Source organism: Brassica napus, chromosome C2 (genome assembly GCF_020379485.1).
Source record: "Brassica napus cultivar Da-Ae chromosome C2, Da-Ae, whole genome shotgun sequence".
NCBI lineage: Eukaryota > Viridiplantae > Streptophyta > Magnoliopsida > Brassicales > Brassicaceae > Brassica > Brassica napus.
In genome coordinates, this window is record NC_063445.1 from 23,385,293 (window position 1) to 23,404,298 (window position 19,006).

Below are 19,006 nucleotides of genomic sequence, written 5' to 3' on the forward strand. Positions count from 1 at the left end.
TTCCAGCTGCTCTGCATACCGACAAACACTTAGGAGATGACCGTTGTGTAGTGGGCTCTAGTTGGGCTTTAACACTCGGCTGGGCTTCACTATATGTATGACTAACATTGAGGCCTAGAATATCATTACCATGAATACCAAACAAACTAAAGAGAAACTATATTTAAGAACATGACAAGGGGTGAGCCTTTTGTATCTAATATATAGGTAGTTATGAAGAACCAAAACTTATCAAACCTGCAACTTTTGGCAATACTATGCCACATCTTGTGGGCAATGTTCTGATGGAAAAGTCACCGACATTAGATGCATGAGAAATGCCTTACCAAATTTTTCATATATCAGTTTCTGAGTATTAGCGACAAATGTCCCACATAGGAAATTGGAAGAGATCCTAACTAATATATAAGATAGATGAGTCAATCCACTTATTTTAAATTGGTTTTAGGTTAGAAGATTATCTAAATTAACATGGTATCAGAACCTTATCCAAACAATCCAACCCGATCCATTATCGATCCATCCCAAAGCCAGCCCATCGATCTTTGCCTAAAAATGCTGAGATTGATGCTCAAAGAGCCATCATCTCAAAGGGGCGTATTAGGGACAAATGTCCCACAACGAAAGTTGGAAGGGATCATAACTAATATATAAGATAAATGAGTCAATCAATTTCTCACCAATTGGTTTTAGGTTGAAAATTCATCTAGCTTAATACTGAACAGTGACGATTTCCCCCGAACAAGACAACATGTGTTCAGAAGACACAAACACAGAGGGAAGGAAGAAAGTCAGCTGTAGAAACTGGTAGAGAAGAGAATTACGTTTCTTATGCTTATACTATTTGCATCATTGAAGTCAAAGGATTTATCCAGTCCACTGTACAAACAACAGTTTTTTGGCAAAAGTATCGATCATGAACTTTTGAAAATCTGGAACCTGAAAGCAAATAATGTTGGATTATGACATTTTGTCAAGTAACTGAACCAACAAAAAATCATCAACAGTGTGTGAAAATGTAATCAAAGGATAAGTGTTACAAACCTTTCGTACGGTAATATCCTTGTGAGTACAAGAAGTGTTCAAAAGCAGATGCATCATGGTTTCTAAATGCACTATACTTTTAGGGGTAAGGAATACAGAAGAGAAATCATGTGTGGCCATCACATGAAGAAATGTGTACAATGTCCTTTGTAGCTTGATCAATTTCCTTGTTTCCTATACGTTATAGGTGAAGATATAAAGGATTTTATGATACCAACAGATTCCCAAGTCATGCATGGAGGTTCTTAATACATGGAGCTAAACAAATACCTCACTAACAGCCCTAGAGCGTGAGGGGAATCCATCTCTTGGAATTACAATGTAAATCCTACCAGCAACTACATGGTATACTTCTTCCAGTATATCACGGACAGAGGTGCTGAACTTGCATAAAAGCTGATTGAGTAAGACCAAGAAGGCAAGAACCCAGCCATATCCTTTGGCTGCAAAACCATATAATGAGACTATTTTCCTGAAAATTCCTATTTAATGTGCTCAACCCATCATTGTTACACAAAAATAAGTACCCTAATCAAATCCCCTTACTATTATTTGATGAGCATTCTAATTATTAAACATTTGATTTATGTGTTATTATCAAATTACCATTATTATGTCATTATGAGAGCATTTCTTATAGCCTTTAGTGAATAACCAATCATTGCCTAGACTAATTACATGTTATTTCATTGGTCATTTAATTTTCATACTTATAAGTGTCATGTTTGTTAATACTTAATATACAATAGATTTCATTTTGATGCATCTATTAAAGTGCTAATTTCTAATATTAGTACGAGTAATTTAGAATACACATATTTATAGTAAAGACGGTAAGGTCCGCGCATATATTTTTTATGTTTATGTTTCTAACTTTAGTTTTGTAGTAATTATTTTGAATATATTGTTTACATTTTCTTGTTATATACTGTATAGTATTTTTCATGTGGACATTAATATATAATTGTTTTATGTTTTTATATATTATATATTTTGTTATGAGTTATCAATACATACTAATGTATCTTTGTAACATTTTAATACAATAAATTCATAATTTTAAATAGGGCAATCAGATATAATAACACCTTTAAATTTTTTTTTTTTAAATCTAATTCTATACATTGTATTATCTCAAGGTTCAATACTCACACGCTGCATCAGCTTCATTTAAAGATGAAGAAGCCAAGTTGGTGCCTTGAGGCATGTGCCCTGACCTATGGTCTTTACCGAACTGAGCTTAGATGGTTGTTTGAAATCCAAGAAAACCAGAATGAGCAAGTTATCACTTTGGAAGGGAACTATGAAAGCTTGAACATTTGTCAATAAAGCTTGTTCCTCCCATAGGTTTGGTGTCCGTATCGTATGTTAGAAAGTGAATTAATGGTCAAGTTTCACAAATTCTTTCAGCAGAGATTTAGGTCATCTCTGAGTTCTCTTAAGCTACAATACGTTTCAGTTGTATATGAGATCAAGAGCATATCTCAAAAAGCATGAATTTTGTCTTTTAAAAGATTTGGGACCACTTAGAATGGGTAACTTTTGTTGTTTCCTTCATTTTTATGTGTCTTGTACTACATTGAAAGCATTGTAATTCTTCTTTCTTTTGTCTAGCTTACAAAACATAAGTCACAAAAAGAACCGAAGAAGGCTAGGAACACTTTTCCAGATTAATGAGAACTCTATAGTGTCTTTTCCCAATATTGTTTAGTGGTTGACAGAGGAGGTGCTCACCAATTTTCTCCTTTATTTGTCTTACTGACTCTAGCCCAGATATCTACGAACTGAGGAGATCTGTTGTATTATAGTTGTAATACATTTGAATATATATATCCTCACCAAGTTTCATTCGGTCCTTAGCTAGTTATGCCGCAGACTTTCAACTTGCAATTTGCATTTGCCATCTTCAGTTTAAGATGGCGGGGGTAAACATTATCTGCACAACAGACATAATCTAGTTAATTATAGGTTTACTAATTATAGCAAAGTTTGAGAAAGAAAAAGCCACCACATGTCTGTTGTATGCATATACTTCAAGGCACGAAGCATCTCATAAAGGAAAAACGGGTGGTGTTCCCGTATCAAATCATCGTTAGCTTTGATGACTTGATGAGGTCTGATTACCTGAGCTCAAACGACATACATGTATTTAAACTCTCTCTTGGACGGTGGAAGCATGATGCTTTTGATTTGGATTATATCCGAGTGCCTTAAGACCCGGAGAAGCTTGACCTCAAGGAGGATGCATAGAGCATCAAATATATTCAAAGACATCATTAATCTTCTTTATAGCATTCTCTCCCGTGTGCGTATCAATAGCGGCACAAACAACTCCATAGCTTCCTTTCCCAAAAATATAAACAATCTGATAACGGTTGGCATCACCATACTCAGTGAAATAGTCTATCTCTTTCATGTTTTGTAGGAATCATTATATTGAAAAAAACAACACAAAGTTAATCAAACATCCAAGAAAACAACTTAAATTCACCAAAAGGAAAATACTTTAAGAAACTGAGCGAGAGAGAGACCAAACTTCTTCATCTGACCTTGTTGCATCGTTCTCAGGAACCAATTAGAAAGATGAATTTTTTCGACCAACCCAGAGAAGAATACAGCTGGAGAACTCTATCGTCTTTCTCAGATTCAAAACCCTTCAATATAAACAATAGTAACTAAAGAAAATGGCTACTTTTTTATTCACAAGAAACCCAGAAACTATGATGCACCGGGACGGATACGGGGACAGAAACGGGAACGGAAGCGGGGACGGGAAACGGGAGAATTTAAAAATAATGGGTACGGATACTGCAAATATATACTAGTAAAAAATATAAAATGTTTATAAAAAAATAAATTTATATAGTGAATCTAACATAATTAGTTATAATTTACTATAATATGTCTATTTTGCCAACTAAAATTAGAAACAAGATAACAGTGACAGTTAAAAAACAATTACACAAGCATTATGTCCCGTGAAAACTAGTCTTACTCAGAGCTATGTTCTCCAACCGTCCCCAAGCCGTACCAGTGCTGTCCCCGTGAAGTACCCGTCCCCGAAACGTTTCCAGTACCGGTACGGCACCTAAATAGACGTCCCCGTGCTACATAGCCCAGAAAGCTTGGCCAAGCCTCGGGGTCTTTTATGCTTCCCGGACTTCAACATCATTCATGCTCCACGGACGCGCAATCATGTTTCAGATTTTTTAGCTATGACTGCAAGATCCTTTCATAAGGAGTTATTTTTTATTGGTTGTTCTATTCCGGTTTGGTTACACAGACCAACTCAAGTTTGAATAATAGAATGGTTTTTCGACGTAAAAAAAAATGTTTCTCAATTAATATATACTAGGTTAAGATCCGCGCCTTGCACGGAATGAATATTATATATAAAAAATATTTTATGTATTAAATATATTTACATATTATGAAATAATAAATATATATTAAATAATTAAAAGTCAGTAACTATTAAATATATAATTAAATTTGTGCAAACATATAAATCAATTTTATTAATCTAAAAAATATTTTTTCTTATATTTGATAGGATATGTAATTAAATTTAAATAATACTAACATACATAGTATATTTTAGTATATTTTTAATATTAATGTCTATTAAATGATGATTTCTACTCATAGTTTTTTTTGATCATTTATATATTTTATAGAAAAAAATTTTAAATTACTGATAACAAAATTTTCATTGTGGGATTAATAGTTTTAATAACTTATAATTTTTTTTTAAATAAGTTGTCAATGTTCGTTCAAAATTTTTATCAAAAAAATTGTTAAAAGTAAATTTTGAAACTAAAATATTTATGTATTTATATGGTTTATATATATTAATTTTAATAATTAATTAAATTAAACTTTTTACTTATATAATTTTGTAATCATTTGTATTTTGACCTGACAAAATTTTTAAATCATGGATCACAAAATTTGAATGTGAGACTTTTAATAGTTTTAGTAATTTATATGCGTTTTTAAAAATTCAAAATATAACATATACAGAAAAATCTAAATTTTTATTATATGGTTATTGTGTTTGTTTAATTTATTTAATATTTTAAAATTAAACAAATGTGATATAAGATACACTAATTTTTATCAAATCTTTATTATTCAAAATCATTAATTGATATATATATTTTATCTACATTAAGCAATTCCGTAAATTTTATTTAAGGAAATAATGAAATACATTAATTATGAATTTATTGTTAGTTTAATAAATAGCTTATTATATAATTATGGACCGACATATTTTTCTAATGATTATAAGAATCATCTTATTGATGACACGTGGCTACAAAAAGAAGTTGTAATGTTTCTCGAATAATATATAGGGGATGAGATTTAACATTTTTTACGGATACATGCTTGCGTATGAAAATAAATATATGCGCTAAATATTTTAAACCTCTCATACGGACAGTGGTTCTTAAATATTCTCAGATTAACATCACATCCCTTAATGTATTTTTCTTATATAACTCCAAATTATTTTCGATCCAAGCCTTGGTGCAATAGTATTAGTGTACTAGATTAAGATCCGCGCTTTGCGCGGGATAAACATTATACATATAAATTATTTTATGTATTATATGTTCTTACATATTATGAAATAATAAATATATATTGAATAATTAAAAGTCAGTAACTATTACATATATAATTAAATTGGTGCGAACGTATAAATCAATTTTATTAATCCAAACATTTTTTTAAAAAAAATTGATAGGATATGTAATTAAATTTAAATGATATTAACATACATAGTATATTTTTAATATTAATGTCTTTTTTTTTAAATGATGCTTTCTACTCATTTTTTTTTATCATGTGTATTTTTAATAGTAAAAACTTTAAATTACTGATAACAAAATTTTTATTGTGAGATTAATAATTTTAGTAATTGATAATTTAAAAAAAAATTATCAATGTTAGTTCAAAACTTTTATCAAAAAAAATTATTCAAAGTAAATTTTGAAACTAAAATATTTATTTATTCAATATGGTTTATAATTTAATTTAGGATGATATATATACATATATATTTTAAATCTTAATGATTAATTAAATTAGACTTTTACTTATATGATTTTGTAATCATTTGTATTTTGTCATAACAAAAAATTTAAACCATGGATCGAAAAATTTGAATGTGAGACTTTTAACAGTTTTAGTAATTTATAGTCATTTTTTAAAATTCAAAATATAAAATATACAGAAAAATGTAAATTTTTATAATATGGTTATTGTGTTTTTAAAAAAAAATTATTTTAATAGTTTTAAATTAAACAAATTTGATAGAAGATACATTTTTTTATCAGATCTTTATTATTCAAAATCATTAATTGTCATATATATTTTATCCACATTAGGCAATTCCGTAATCTTTATTTAAGGAAATAATAAATGACATTAATAATGAATTTATGTTTAGTTTAATAAAAAGCTTATTATATAATTAGATGGACCAACCTATTTCTCTAATAATTCTAAGAATCATCCTAGTGATGACATGTGGCTACAAAAAGAAGTTGTAATGTTTCACAAATAATATACAGGGGATTAAATACAAAATTAACATTTTTAACAGATACACGATTGCTTATCAAGGCACATTAAATTCGCTAAAATATTTTATACCTATACTTCGGACAGTGATTCTTTTGATTTCTCATATTAACATCACCAAAACAATTTTTTTCCTTATCTAACTCATAATTAATTAAGATTGATGGCGTGGTGCCAAAGTTCTCTTGTATAACATATAGATAATTGTTCATGAATATACAAATAATTTGTTAATTTTTTTCATAAGATTAACACGAACAATATTCTATTAAGGTTTGCAACAATTTAGGCACATTCCACTCAGAACCAACATTTACATTGCACAACCGTGTTCCATCTTTTTATTTCTCATATTGACATTAACATTACATGCATTCGAAAGCCACATTAACAATGCATGCTGACTAATAAATTAAAAGGTATAATTTTTTTTAACCTTTAGCTCCGGCGATTTCCGATTAACCGGCCAATCTCTTGTCTTTCCATTTTTAAATATTCTCTTTCCCTCGTCAGTGAGTGGATTTTCATTACCGGCCATTGGGCAACGGTACCGTTTTCAGAAAGTTTCCTTTTTACTTACCGGTAATACTCATTGTGAGCTAATTTCTCTACTTTCCTTTAGCCTCGTGGAACTTTCTCAAATTATTTCAACGTCCAGCGCAAGTTTTCCTTATACGATGATTTCTCAAAAAAATCATAATTGAATTTAGCTTGATTCACGGTAAATTTGCTTCGACTACGGTTGACATTCTCCCTCAAGTGATTCACCTGCACCCTTGCGCCGCCGTTGCAAAGTCTCAGTTTCTATCTTCCATGGCCGATATGTTGCACCGTGCGATTAGATCGATGTCCCTTGATGATGAAGAACCATTGGTGCTTCCTGACAGCCCTCAATACACAGTGATCGACTCGAACGAAACAAGCTTGCTAGGTCGCTTGCTGAACCCTGACTGCCAATCAATTTATCGCATGATTGAATATATGCCGACGGCATGGCGTGTGGTTGGGAGAGTCAAGGGCATTGCTCTTTCCCGTGACCGGTTCCAGTTAATTTTTTAACGTGAGGAAGATCTTCTTATGGTGCTTAAGGACAGACCTTGGTCTTATAACCACTGGACTATGGTCTTGGAAAGGTGGAACTCTTCTCCTCCTGATGATTTTCTCTCGACGTTGGAGATTTGGATCCGCATCAGGAACATTCCAGTCAACAATTTCACTTCCCAGACGATGCACACGCTTGCGTCGGAGATTGGTCACGTCGAAGAGATTGCTTATGATCCTAAGGTTTCTCATACCAAGGAATACATAAGAGCCAAGGTCACTTTCAAGGTGGACAGTCCAGCAAAGGCGACAAGGAAGCTGTCCATCAAGAATGGGGGCACAGTTACGATTGAGTGTGACTATGAAAAAATCCATAAAAGATGTTTCCATTGTCTTCGGCTTACTCACGAAAAAGTCAGGTGCCCACTCCTTAGGAACCCGGCCAAATTGCAACAAGCGTCTGATCAAGGCAGAGCTCAGAAACAGAGTTCTCAAAGTCTGGTGTTAGCTAAGACTAAGGGTTGAACTGATCTCCTGGATGGTCCGCCTGGCTTCCCTCCACTGTTTCCGGAGCTATCAAAACAGGACCAGAAGATGGTGATGCTATACATCTCTCATGCTGATGATACTGAACATCAAGCTAGAATACTACGTGTTAAACAACGCATTGCTGAGAATGAAATGGCATCATCGCTACGTATCACAAAGATCACCAATCAATTGGACAAGGGCAAGGGACATGTCTTTCAGTACTCTAACGTGATGAAGCCTACTCATGGGGAGAGCTCGTTCTCCCTCATTCCGGTTTCTAGCGCCAATAAGGATCTTAGCAAGGCGGGTTCTTCAGAGTCTTCCTCCAACGTCTCAGAGTTTTCGGAAACCACCTAAAGAGCAAGTCACAGAGGAAGAGACCTTCGTCTTGGAAGAGGAAACTGAGTTCAAGGCCATGCACCTCTCTCGCAGCCCCTGGTCCGCAAGAAGGATCACAATCAATGCAAGGCAGCATGAAACGGAAATCTTCTTCCGCCATTCCTACTTCAGATACCAAAACCCCAAAACACACAGAATCTTTGATGGCCTCCGTATTGAAGCCGCTGCCTCCCCAATGAGCATATTCTGCTGGAACTGTCAAGGGGCTGGTAATCCTGAGACAGTTCAACAACTCCGGATGTTTCGAAGGAAGTTCTATCCGGATTTTATGTTTTTGAGTGAAACAAAGCAAAAGGTTGGTTACATGAAAGGTTTACGACAAAGCTTGGGGTATGATCATATGGTTATTGTGGAGCCTCTTGGATTGAGTGGAGGTTTGGTTGTGTTGTGGAAAGATTCTTATTCTGTTTCGGTACTTTCAAGTGATAAGCGCATTATTGACTTAGAAGTTAAGTTTGGTTCAATTAGGTTTTTCTTGACCTGTGTCTATGGTGATCCCGTTGTAGCGAAGAGACATGATGTTTGGGATCGTTTGGTAGCTATTGGCTTGGTGAGAGATAAGGCGTGGGTTCTTGCAGGTGATTTCAATGAGCTTATGGCCAATGAAGAGAAGTCTGGAGGCGCTGTCCATAGTGATTCTAGCTTCTGGGACTTCAGAAACATGGCACAGAATTGCAACATTAGAGAGATTTGCTTCACTGGTAATTGCCTTTCTTGGGGCGGTTAGAGGGATAAAGTATGGGTTCAGTGTAGATTGGATCGAAGCTTTGGTAATGATGAATGGTTCTCGTTATTCCCTAGATCAAACATGGAATATTTGGAGATGTGGGCCTCAGATCATCAGCCTATCAGGATATGTTTCGCTTTGGAGAGAGATGATCCCAAGCGTAACAGGATTTTCTTTGATAAAAGGTTGATCTATAAGTCTGGTTTTGAAGAGTTGGTGAAACAAAGCTGGGGAGAAGAGCTGTCAGACTCAGAGTAATACGATGGAAAGGATAGCGAGATGCAAAAAGAATATCCTGAAGTGGAAAAAGAATTCGGATATGAACTCCAGGAGCAAGATCATTCGCTTATCTGCTGCCCTTGAGAAAGAAGTAGCAAAAGTGAACCCCTCGAGTCACCGTATGAAAAAATTGAAGCAAGATCTAGCGGTAGCGATTAGGGATGAAGAAAGATATTGGAGGCAAAAATGTCGTGAAGAGTGGCTAAAATCGGGTGATCTTAATACTAAGTTCTTCCACAATAGAGTGAAGGGTAAACGTCTCTAGAACCGTATCTTGATGCTGCTTGACGAGTTGGGACAGGAGCATTTTTCCGAAGGTTCCAAAGGAAATGTGGTGGTGGACTATTTCAGAGAGTTGTTCAGGAGCTCAGACCCTTTTGACTTGGAATCCCTGTTCGCTGGTTTCAGAGGACGAGTCTCTTCAGTCATGAATTCGAAACTTACAGCTCCAGTCTCAGCTGAGGAAGTTAGAAAGGCGGCTTTTACGATGAAAGGGAGCAGTGCGCCAGGAGAAGATGGTCTTACAGGAATATTTTGCCAGAAGTTTTGGCATGTCGTCGGGCCTAAACTAACAGAGGAGATTCTGCAATTCTTTCAGTCATCGGTAATGCGACAAGGTTGGAACCATACTCAACTAAGTCTTCTCCCCAAGATCACAAAATCGATGAAGATGCAAGATATGAGACCTATAAGCCTTTGCTCAGTCCAATATAATATCATTTCTAAGATCTTATACAACCGCTTAAAGCTTATTCTCCCACAGATCATCTCTGAGACGCAAGGTGCGTTTGTTGCTGGTAGATTAATTTCGGACAACATCGTTATCGCGCATGAAATGGTACATGGATTAAGAACTAATCCGCAAGTCACAGAGGAGTTTATGGCGGTGAAAACGGATATGTCTAAAGCGTACGATCGTGTGGAGTGGAACTTCTTGGAAGTTCTTTTGGAGAAAATGGGTTTTGATAAGATCTGGATTAGATGGATTATGGCGTGTGTTTCATCTGTATCTTTCTCGGTTCTGTTGAATAGAAATTCACATGAGTTTATAAGGCCAGAACGCGGGTTGCGACAAGGAGATCCTCTCTCTCCTTTTCTGTTTATTTTATGCGCTGAAGCCTTGGTCTCCTGCTTAAACTCAGCAGAGGAAACTGGTCGGTTACATGGCATCAAACTTTCTCCTTCTTGTCCATCAGTGCCTCACCTGCTGTTTGCGGACGATAGCCTTCTCCTTTACAAAGCCAATATCGATGAAGCTGGCGCTCTGGTCGAGTGTTTGAAAGCTTATGGAGAAGCTTCAGGCCAGGTTATTAATTTACAGAAATCGTTTATTATCTTTGGGGGTAAAGTCACTGAGAGCAGAAAGGATGAGGTCAAAGCAGTGTTAGGTATCCATACAGAAGGTGGAGAAGGATCTTATCTCGGACTTCCTGAATGTTTTAGCGGCTCTAAGGTTAAAATGTTGAGTTTCATAAAGGAAAAGCTCCAAGGTAGATTAAGAGGCTGGTTTGCGAAGGCTCTATCTCAAGGAGGCGAAGAGATTTTGCTTAAATCAGTCTGTCTAGCCTTACCTATTTATGCGATGTCGTGCTTTAAACTCCCAAAAGACATGTGTACTAAGCTGACTAGCGCGATGGTGGAGTTCTGGTGGAGCTCCGGAAAAAATAAGAAAAAAATCTCTTGGGTGGCTTGGACAAAGCTTTGTCAAGATAAAGAGTTGGTGGCTTGGGATTCAAAGATATTGAAAAAATCAATCGAGCTTTACTTCTAATCCTAACTCTCTGGTTTCTCGCATCCTTCAGAACCGGTATTTCCCTCGCTCCTCCTTCTTAGAGAGTGGTTTGGGGTCTCGTCTGTCTTACGTGTGACGCAGTATTTGTCATGGCAAGGAGCTGTTGAGTTAGGGCTTGATACAGAAGATTGGTAATGGGGTTGATACGAGGGTTTGGTTGGATAACTGGATCATTGACGATCTCCCACGAGCTCCCCGTTACAAGCTCGATGCAGTGGTTGACCTTACTATCACTGTGAATGATCTTATCAACCCAATGACTGGAGTCTGGAATGTGAGTTTAATGAGAGATATCATCGAGGAAAAAGACGTTAACATCATACTACGAACGACGGTTGATCCTTCTGTTAATGACTCAAGAGTATGGGCATTCTCGAAGAATGGTGTCTACAACTCCAAGAGTGGATATAAACTTGCAGAGACTATTCAGAAACTTCAGTCTCCTCCTACTCCAAGCCTTCCTCCGATAGAGAAGAAACTCTGGCGTGATTTGTGGAAAATGAAAACACAGCCAAAGATCAAGCACTTTCTTTGGAGAGCCTTGTCAGGTGCGCTCGCGGTGAAACAGAGGTTATGTTCTCGGGGTATTCCAGTTGATAGCACTTGTCCAAGATGTAGAAGATGCCCTGAAACTATCTGCCATGTCCTCTTTCAATGTGACCTAGCGAAAGAACTCTGGTCCTTGTCGAAGTTCCCTCTTCCACCAGCTGGTTTCTCTTCTTCCTCAGTGTGGCTTAACATGTATCACTTATTGTCAGCAAGCAAAAGATTACCAGTTGATACCTCTGCTCGTCTTTCCTTTCCTTGGATCTTATGGCAAATTTGGAAGGCGCGGAATGCTCTCTGTTTTGAATGACTGCAAGTTAGTGCGGAGTTCATTATCTCCAAAGCTACAGAGGAGGCGGGTAATTGGCTGAACTTGCAGGTTTTGGATCAGGTGGAACATTACGATCAGGTCCCAGCCTCACTACATTCCACTAGCTGGCAAAAACCTCCGGTTGGATTTGTTAAGTGTAATGTTGGGTCTTCATGGGATGCGTCATCGCAAAAAAGTGGCGCAGCGTGGATTGTTAGGGATCATCATGGTTTACCTCTGCTCCACAGTCGAAGATCCTTCTCGAGTGTGTTCTCTTCCTTCGAAGCGGATCTTTTCTCGATAATGTGGTCTCTGGAAGCACTTCGTGACTTGCATACCACGAAAGTGATCCTTGAAGTATCTTCGGCTGAAGCTTGGAAATCACTCATCTCTCCTGAAAAGTTTCCTAATGTTTCTTATGTTCTTTCTCGTCTCCGCAGAATTGCTAATGATTTCGAGCATTTTCAAGTGTTGTTGTCTCCGCTAGGTATCAACTTGGTGGCCTTATCCATAGCTCTTAGTGTTACTAAGGATCGTCGATATCAATCTTATCTGGCTCGAGGAGGTCCTAGTTGGTTGGCCAGCTATTTGCGTTCAGAAGCCTTGGGTGGTTCGTCCGCTTCCTAGGATCCGATGTAGCTGCAAATATCGCTCGCCTCAAATAGTCTATGCACACGATCTGTTTCCCCTGATTGGGAGTCCATTTCTTTCTATCTACGGCATCTACTGATGTCCTTCGATGCTTTCTTATGCTTTCCGTTCGTATGTTGGTTCTTTTAGCTTTTCTTGACTTTGATACTTCATAAGTTTTAATTGAATCTTTCCAAGATTAAAAAAAAAACAATGCATGCTCAATAATGAACATTAACATGTTCAGCCATTGTGAAACAATAAATTGTTGGTTTATAGAGACATTTTACACGTTTGACACCAATCTCCATATTGAAATTTTTTTGACACAGCTCATTTTATAGTAACTCCTAACATAGACACCATTTTTTTAAAAACTGAATATAGCATTCATTGAGAATTGAATACTGAAAGAAGTCTAAAAAATATAATTAAACAAAAAATACAATAATAAATAAAGACTACAGTAGTCGTCATTTTTCATATTTTGGCTGCCAAGTTTTTGATTTTGGATCCCAAACAAAATGACATATAGAACAACACTCGGGATCTCTAGCACTTTCTGGTCCACGACTGAACATGTTATTCTTCATCCATTCCAACAACTTGAATTTCTCTTCATTAGCAAGGACATTGACATAATTCTCTTTTTTTTGGACTTCTGATATAATTCTCCTCTCAGATCAATACTTTTATATTGATTCAACTTGTTCAGTTCGGGGTTTGAACATGCATTGATTAATTTGGATCCCTGAAACATATATAACAGGGTTAAGATGATATGATAATATTTAAGAAAAACAGTACAAAATATAAATAGATCAAAGTAACTAACATCAACCAATACGAATTCCATAGGTTTTTGCTTTGAATATGTCTCATTATGCCAATTGCCTAAATCCTTCTGCAAACAAAATGAGTTTTTGGTCAACAGAATTTGATTGAGCTTTGAAACAGAAATAGTTTGTATGTTAGTGTAACACACTACAGGAAATAAGGGTAGTAATAGCAGACGAAAAACGTTATAAATCCTGTTTGATAGCGCTTCCTTAGCCGTTCTGACAGCGTCCATTATAATAGGTCTGATACTTTTAATAGCGATTTTCGTTTATGCTATAATTAACTATACAACAATATTGTAGTCATGGGCATTCGGCCTGAACCGAACCGACCGAACCCATTTTTTGGGTTTTCGGTTTCACCCGGTTTGGGACTGCAAAGCCGATCGGAACCTTTCCAAATATACTTCGGCTCTCGGTGCGGTTCGGTTCGGCAGTCTCAAACCAATCGGTTTCTTCGGTTTCTGCTCTCCATCACGCATCCAGTCTCTTTCCTTACATCTGGTTCACCGGTTCTTCACTTTCTTTTGAGTTTAGAAACTACCGCCGTCGCTCTGTCGAAACCTAATTAATTTTTACTAAGCTTTGCAATGAATGGGCTTTAAATGGACCTGTATATGCTTTCTACGTTTCTATTTTAATTTGTTAGTCTGGCCCAAATTATTAAATGTCCATTTAAAAGAAAAATATAAAACCCAATACTCAATTAATCTGATCCAAGAAACATGTATAAAAAGGAAAAAATCCTAGAACTAAAAATCGGAGCCTCTTCATCTTTCTCTTTTATTGTCGTACATCTCGTAATATCTATTCTCACAGTGGAACATTTCTTCTCGACACAAATCTCAGAGCATCTTCAGCATTCTGTTCTCTCATTCCTCATCTTCTCACAGTTTTATATAATCTTCGTGGCTTCTTTGCTTAAACTATTTGCTATTGACTTTTTGAGGCCATAAAATCGAACAAAACAAACCGATAAATATGAAAAGTCGGTTCACTTCGGTATAGATTTTTCAGCGTGTAACCGAACTGAATAAACCGATGTCCGAGCAAAACCGAACCGCAATCTAATTCGGTTTAGTTCGGCGAGCTTTTATCTAACCCGAACAAACCGAACTGTATAACCCGAATAAACCGAATGCCCAAAACTACTTTATTGTTTATGCAATTGTTAATATTTATAATAAGATGATACAAATATTATTAAATTTATTTATATATTTAACATTTCTTTATTATTTAATTTGATTTATACAAATTTCTTTAATAAATATAATTAGCTTTTATATATTGGAATCGATAATTAATTAAAAATTAAAACCACTAATTATAATAAATTCTGGTTTACAAATAAATTCCGGTTTACAAGACCCGGTTTGGAAATGTAAATCTAAAAAGTTTAACCTAAAAAAAAAATTAACCCTACATCTAAACTTTTTGCCGTAACTTTATCTCCTTCGCCGTCAACTTCAGCTCCTTCGTTTTCTTCATCTTTGAGGCCGAGACCACCAGCCAAGAACACCACAGGTAAGCTTATTCAGCCTCCACCACCAGCCAATAACACCACAGGTAAGCTTACTCAGCCTCCACCACCGCGCTAAGCTACCATTGACGAAGTCAAGACCACCACTGTTGACGCCGAGACCACAACCATCAAGCTTCTTCAGCCTCCTCCGCCTTTTCTACTAAGAACAGAAAAACAAAACCGGAATCAGAACACAGAGAGAGAGAGAGAGAGAGAGAGAGAGACGAAGCCGGAGACACCACTCTGTAACACCACTTCTTCTCCTTCCCGGTTCCTTCTTAGATCTGTAAACAAAACAAAAATCAATTACAAGTAAATAGGAAGGTGAAAAGAAAGAGGGACATATAAGAGGAAGGGGAAGTGACTTTACGTGTCGTAGTGGTGAGGAGGTCAAACGATTTTTCATCCTCGCCTCGATGGACAAGCTATGGTGGTGACGAAGCTATGGCCGCAACGACGACGAGATGTGGTGGAGAGGTTGACGAGACCTGGTGGTAACAAAGGTTTAGTGGTGATGAAAAAAGATATTAGAGAGACAAGATTTGTGAGATTAGGGAGCATGATTAACGAAGAAAAAAAAAGTGGAAACAAAATAGAAGAGAAAGGGACGGGAAGAAACACAAGAGAAGAGATTAGAGAGACAAGATCTTGTCCATTAGATTTACGTTAATCAACGGTTGTGGTTTAAAAGGTCTGATCTCTACCCTTGTACGTGTTTTGACCAATCAAATTTTTGTAACTACTTTCTTATTCTATTTTTGTTTCAATACCTAAAGTATTAGTGGTAAAATTGTAATGTACATAAATTATTTTGAGACAAAATTTAAAGATTTAGATTTCAAATTTGAAATAATTAATTTTAGATTTGAATTTAAATTTTAAAATTTTAAACTTTGTTATTAGTGTTTAGAGTATATGAATTAGAATTATGGTTAACGAAATAAAGTTTGGGGTATAGAATTATAGTTTTGAACATTTAAATTAAGTATATAGTTTTAGATTAGATATAAGCTTTAGAGTTTAGGTATGATTTGAAGTATAAAGTTTAAGTTTGAAGTTTGAAGTTTAAGATTTGAGAGTGAATTGTGAAAAGATTAAATTTAGGGTTTGGAATCTATTGTTTTGTGTATAGATTTAAGATTTAATATTAGATTTTAAATTAAATAATAAAGCATTAGAGTTTTAAATTTTTGTATGCAAGGTTTAAATTTGGAGTTTATGGATTAGATTTAGGTTGTAAATTTATGATTTACCGTTTGAGGTTTATAATTTAAAGTTTAGATTGTATTTTTAAAATGATTAAATTTTGAATTTAAATTTAAGATTAAAGTTATATTGTGAAAAAAATTTGAAGTTTTAAAATTTATGTTTAGGGGTTAGGGTTGAAACCAGTGTTTTGAAACTCGACCCGGATCCGCAGTTGAACTGGTAAACCCGGTGACCCAGAAAAAATCCGGTGTGGAAAACCCAATATTTAAAAACCCGCAAAAATCCACTAAAACCCGGAACCCGATACAGGTTGAACCACCGGTTGAACCAATAAATAATTTTTACTTCTTTTTTTTAGTTTTTAGATTATGTTTTATATTCTAAGTTTTCAATTAAAAAATTCGGTGCTCACAAAAAAAGAAGAGATTTCCCTTTTCAATTTTACATTTGTGATTTTTAGATTTCGATGAAGATTTCATTTGCTCTATATATCGTCATAGAGATTAGAGTAATATACTTTACTTTTGCTCTAGTTATTAATTCTACCAATGTTCATTTTGAAATTTTTATAAGTGTTGGATGAGGCATGTTTAGAGTTTAGAATTCGAAGTAAAAATATTATTTTTATTTTTTTCTAATTTTTTTATTAGTATTAGATTTTTTTTTTATCATATAACATTCCCATACATTATCATAACCATCTCTTCAAGAATCAAAAGCATCAATCTCCCTAATTCAAAAATGAAACTTAAAGACGAACAAAAGATGTTCTTGATTAATTCTGGATCCTTCTTTCTTCTTGTTATTGTTTGAACCCACTACCAGTCCACGCGACCACTCCCAACATCTTCTCAGACACCTACTTGTCCCAAGTCCACCTCGGCAGCCTGCGTGCATAGTTATATCTGTTTTAATACAAAACATGTCCTAGCCAACCATGTCTTCCAACATATTCTGTCTCTCAGCAGCTTAAACAAGAGACGCATAAAGAAACAAAAGATTCATTTTTTTAAGTGTAAAAGAGGAGGTCGTTCATACAAAAGACTCAGCCTTGATACCATCGGATCCCGCTTGGCTAAGACCATTGAGATGAGCTGCAATTAATCAAGAAACAATCACTAAGATTTGACAAAGATTTGACTTTCTATGTTTAAGAAGGCCTTTTCTTGATTCAACATCCTATTAAACCATAAACACAATCACTATGAGAAATAGAGATTGAGATCTTAACATACCTAAACACAAAAGAAGATAAAAAGCCCTTTAATTTTACAATGAAACTAAGCAGGGGTTATTGGTTGGTGTATTTTGATGGATTTGAAAATCCAAACTAAATTTAGTGTTATTGATTCTATGATTTTAAAATATGTATTGAAATCATGTGTTATTCGTTTAATGATTCATAAATTCTAATTCAAATCAAGTGTTATTCAATCATACGGATTTACTAATAGATTTGATTTCATAATGGATTTGAATGGATTTGCATGGATTTCTTTGTTAAAAATACAAAGGCTCAAATCCGAAGGAAAACCTCCGAATTCGAGAGAATTTAAAAATTTGTATATTTTTCTTGGATTTATAAATATTGTATTGATTTCTAAATCAATCAAAAAGTATAAACCAATAACACCTCGTAACTTTGCAGAAACCTTATAGGAAAGATTCATCATTCAAATCTGAGTCCTAACCTGGGGTGAGTTATCAACTGAATCACTGAGAGCAGTACTTTTAGATTCATCAGACAGAGACAGAGAAATAGTGTTCTGATCGGTCACTGTGGTATTCTTCTGGTTCTCAGTCACTATAGACACAAAAAAAAAACACAGAAGCTGAAGAAAACAGAACTGAGAAGACAAAACGAAATCATTCACAGATAAAACTAGCGAGAAAGACACTAACTTATATGAGAGAGGAACTGAGAGAACATAGTTGATGTAGTGTCCTAGATAAGGGATTCGTACCAAGCAACAACACTAGAAGACTAACATCATCTGCCACCAAAACAATCACGAGCAATCAGATGAGAAACGCAGCTACAACGATTCATATATGCTAGGGTTTCGAGGCGAAGACCTATACAACTTAGAAGCAATGGACGCCATATAAAGAAGCTCGGGATCTGAGCCGCCGCCGCCTTCGACGCTGCTCCGCCTTGCAACAATAGACTAGAGAGAGAACGAGGTGTGACGGAGACGAGGAGATGCGGAGACGTGGAGGCTTCGCCATCGACAGAGACGATCTGTTTCTAGATTTTATTTTCGTAAAGAGAGAAGAGCGTAGAGAAAGCTAGAAGTAGAAGCATTTTGGTCCATTAGATCATTTTTAATCAATGGTTAATATTAATCATGAGGGGTTATCCATGTGATTTTTTTTAACCAATAGAAAGTTAAGAAAGAAGAGCAGAAAAAGAAATAAAATAATTATAACTCTTCATTGTTTTTGTGTTATAATTTTAACTATATTAGATTTTAACAAATTTTAAAAGTTTCAAATTTTATGAATATATAAAGATTACTGAGATGTATTGTTTAAGTTTGAA

General features: G+C 35.3%; 1 protein-coding gene and 2 long non-coding RNA genes across 5 annotated transcripts; 1 reads left to right on the forward strand and 2 right to left on the reverse strand.

The window, feature by feature from the left end:
• Positions 1–2,574: 2,574 nt before the first annotated feature.
• Positions 2,575–4,148, reverse strand: LOC125582085. The gene is made up of 2 exons (XR_007319934.1): positions 3,169–4,148; positions 2,575–2,980 (listed from the first exon to the last, which is right to left on the reverse strand). It is a non-coding gene; the product is annotated as an uncharacterized LOC125582085 (long non-coding RNA).
• A 3,334-nt stretch (positions 4,149–7,482) lies between these two features.
• LOC106378106 lies at positions 7,483–8,202 on the forward strand. The gene is made up of 2 exons (XM_013818292.1): positions 7,483–7,676; positions 7,770–8,202. The coding sequence occupies exons 1-2, from the start codon at positions 7,483–7,485 to the stop codon at positions 8,200–8,202; spliced, it is 627 nt and encodes a 208-aa protein (XP_013673746.1).
• Positions 8,203–15,033: 6,831 nt separating this feature from the next.
• LOC106379438 lies at positions 15,034–18,796 on the reverse strand. 3 transcript variants are annotated; one of them, XR_007319936.1, is made up of 6 exons: positions 18,541–18,796; positions 18,367–18,458; positions 18,156–18,268; positions 17,503–17,558; positions 15,626–17,432; positions 15,034–15,539 (listed from the first exon to the last, which is right to left on the reverse strand). It is a non-coding gene; the product is annotated as an uncharacterized LOC106379438 (long non-coding RNA). The 3 variants fall into 3 exon arrangements; XR_007319937.1 differs by having other exon boundaries at positions 15,626–17,351; positions 18,429–18,458; positions 18,541–18,789; XR_007319935.1 differs by having other exon boundaries at positions 15,626–17,351; positions 18,541–18,787.
• Between the last annotated feature and the right edge of the window lie 210 nt (positions 18,797–19,006).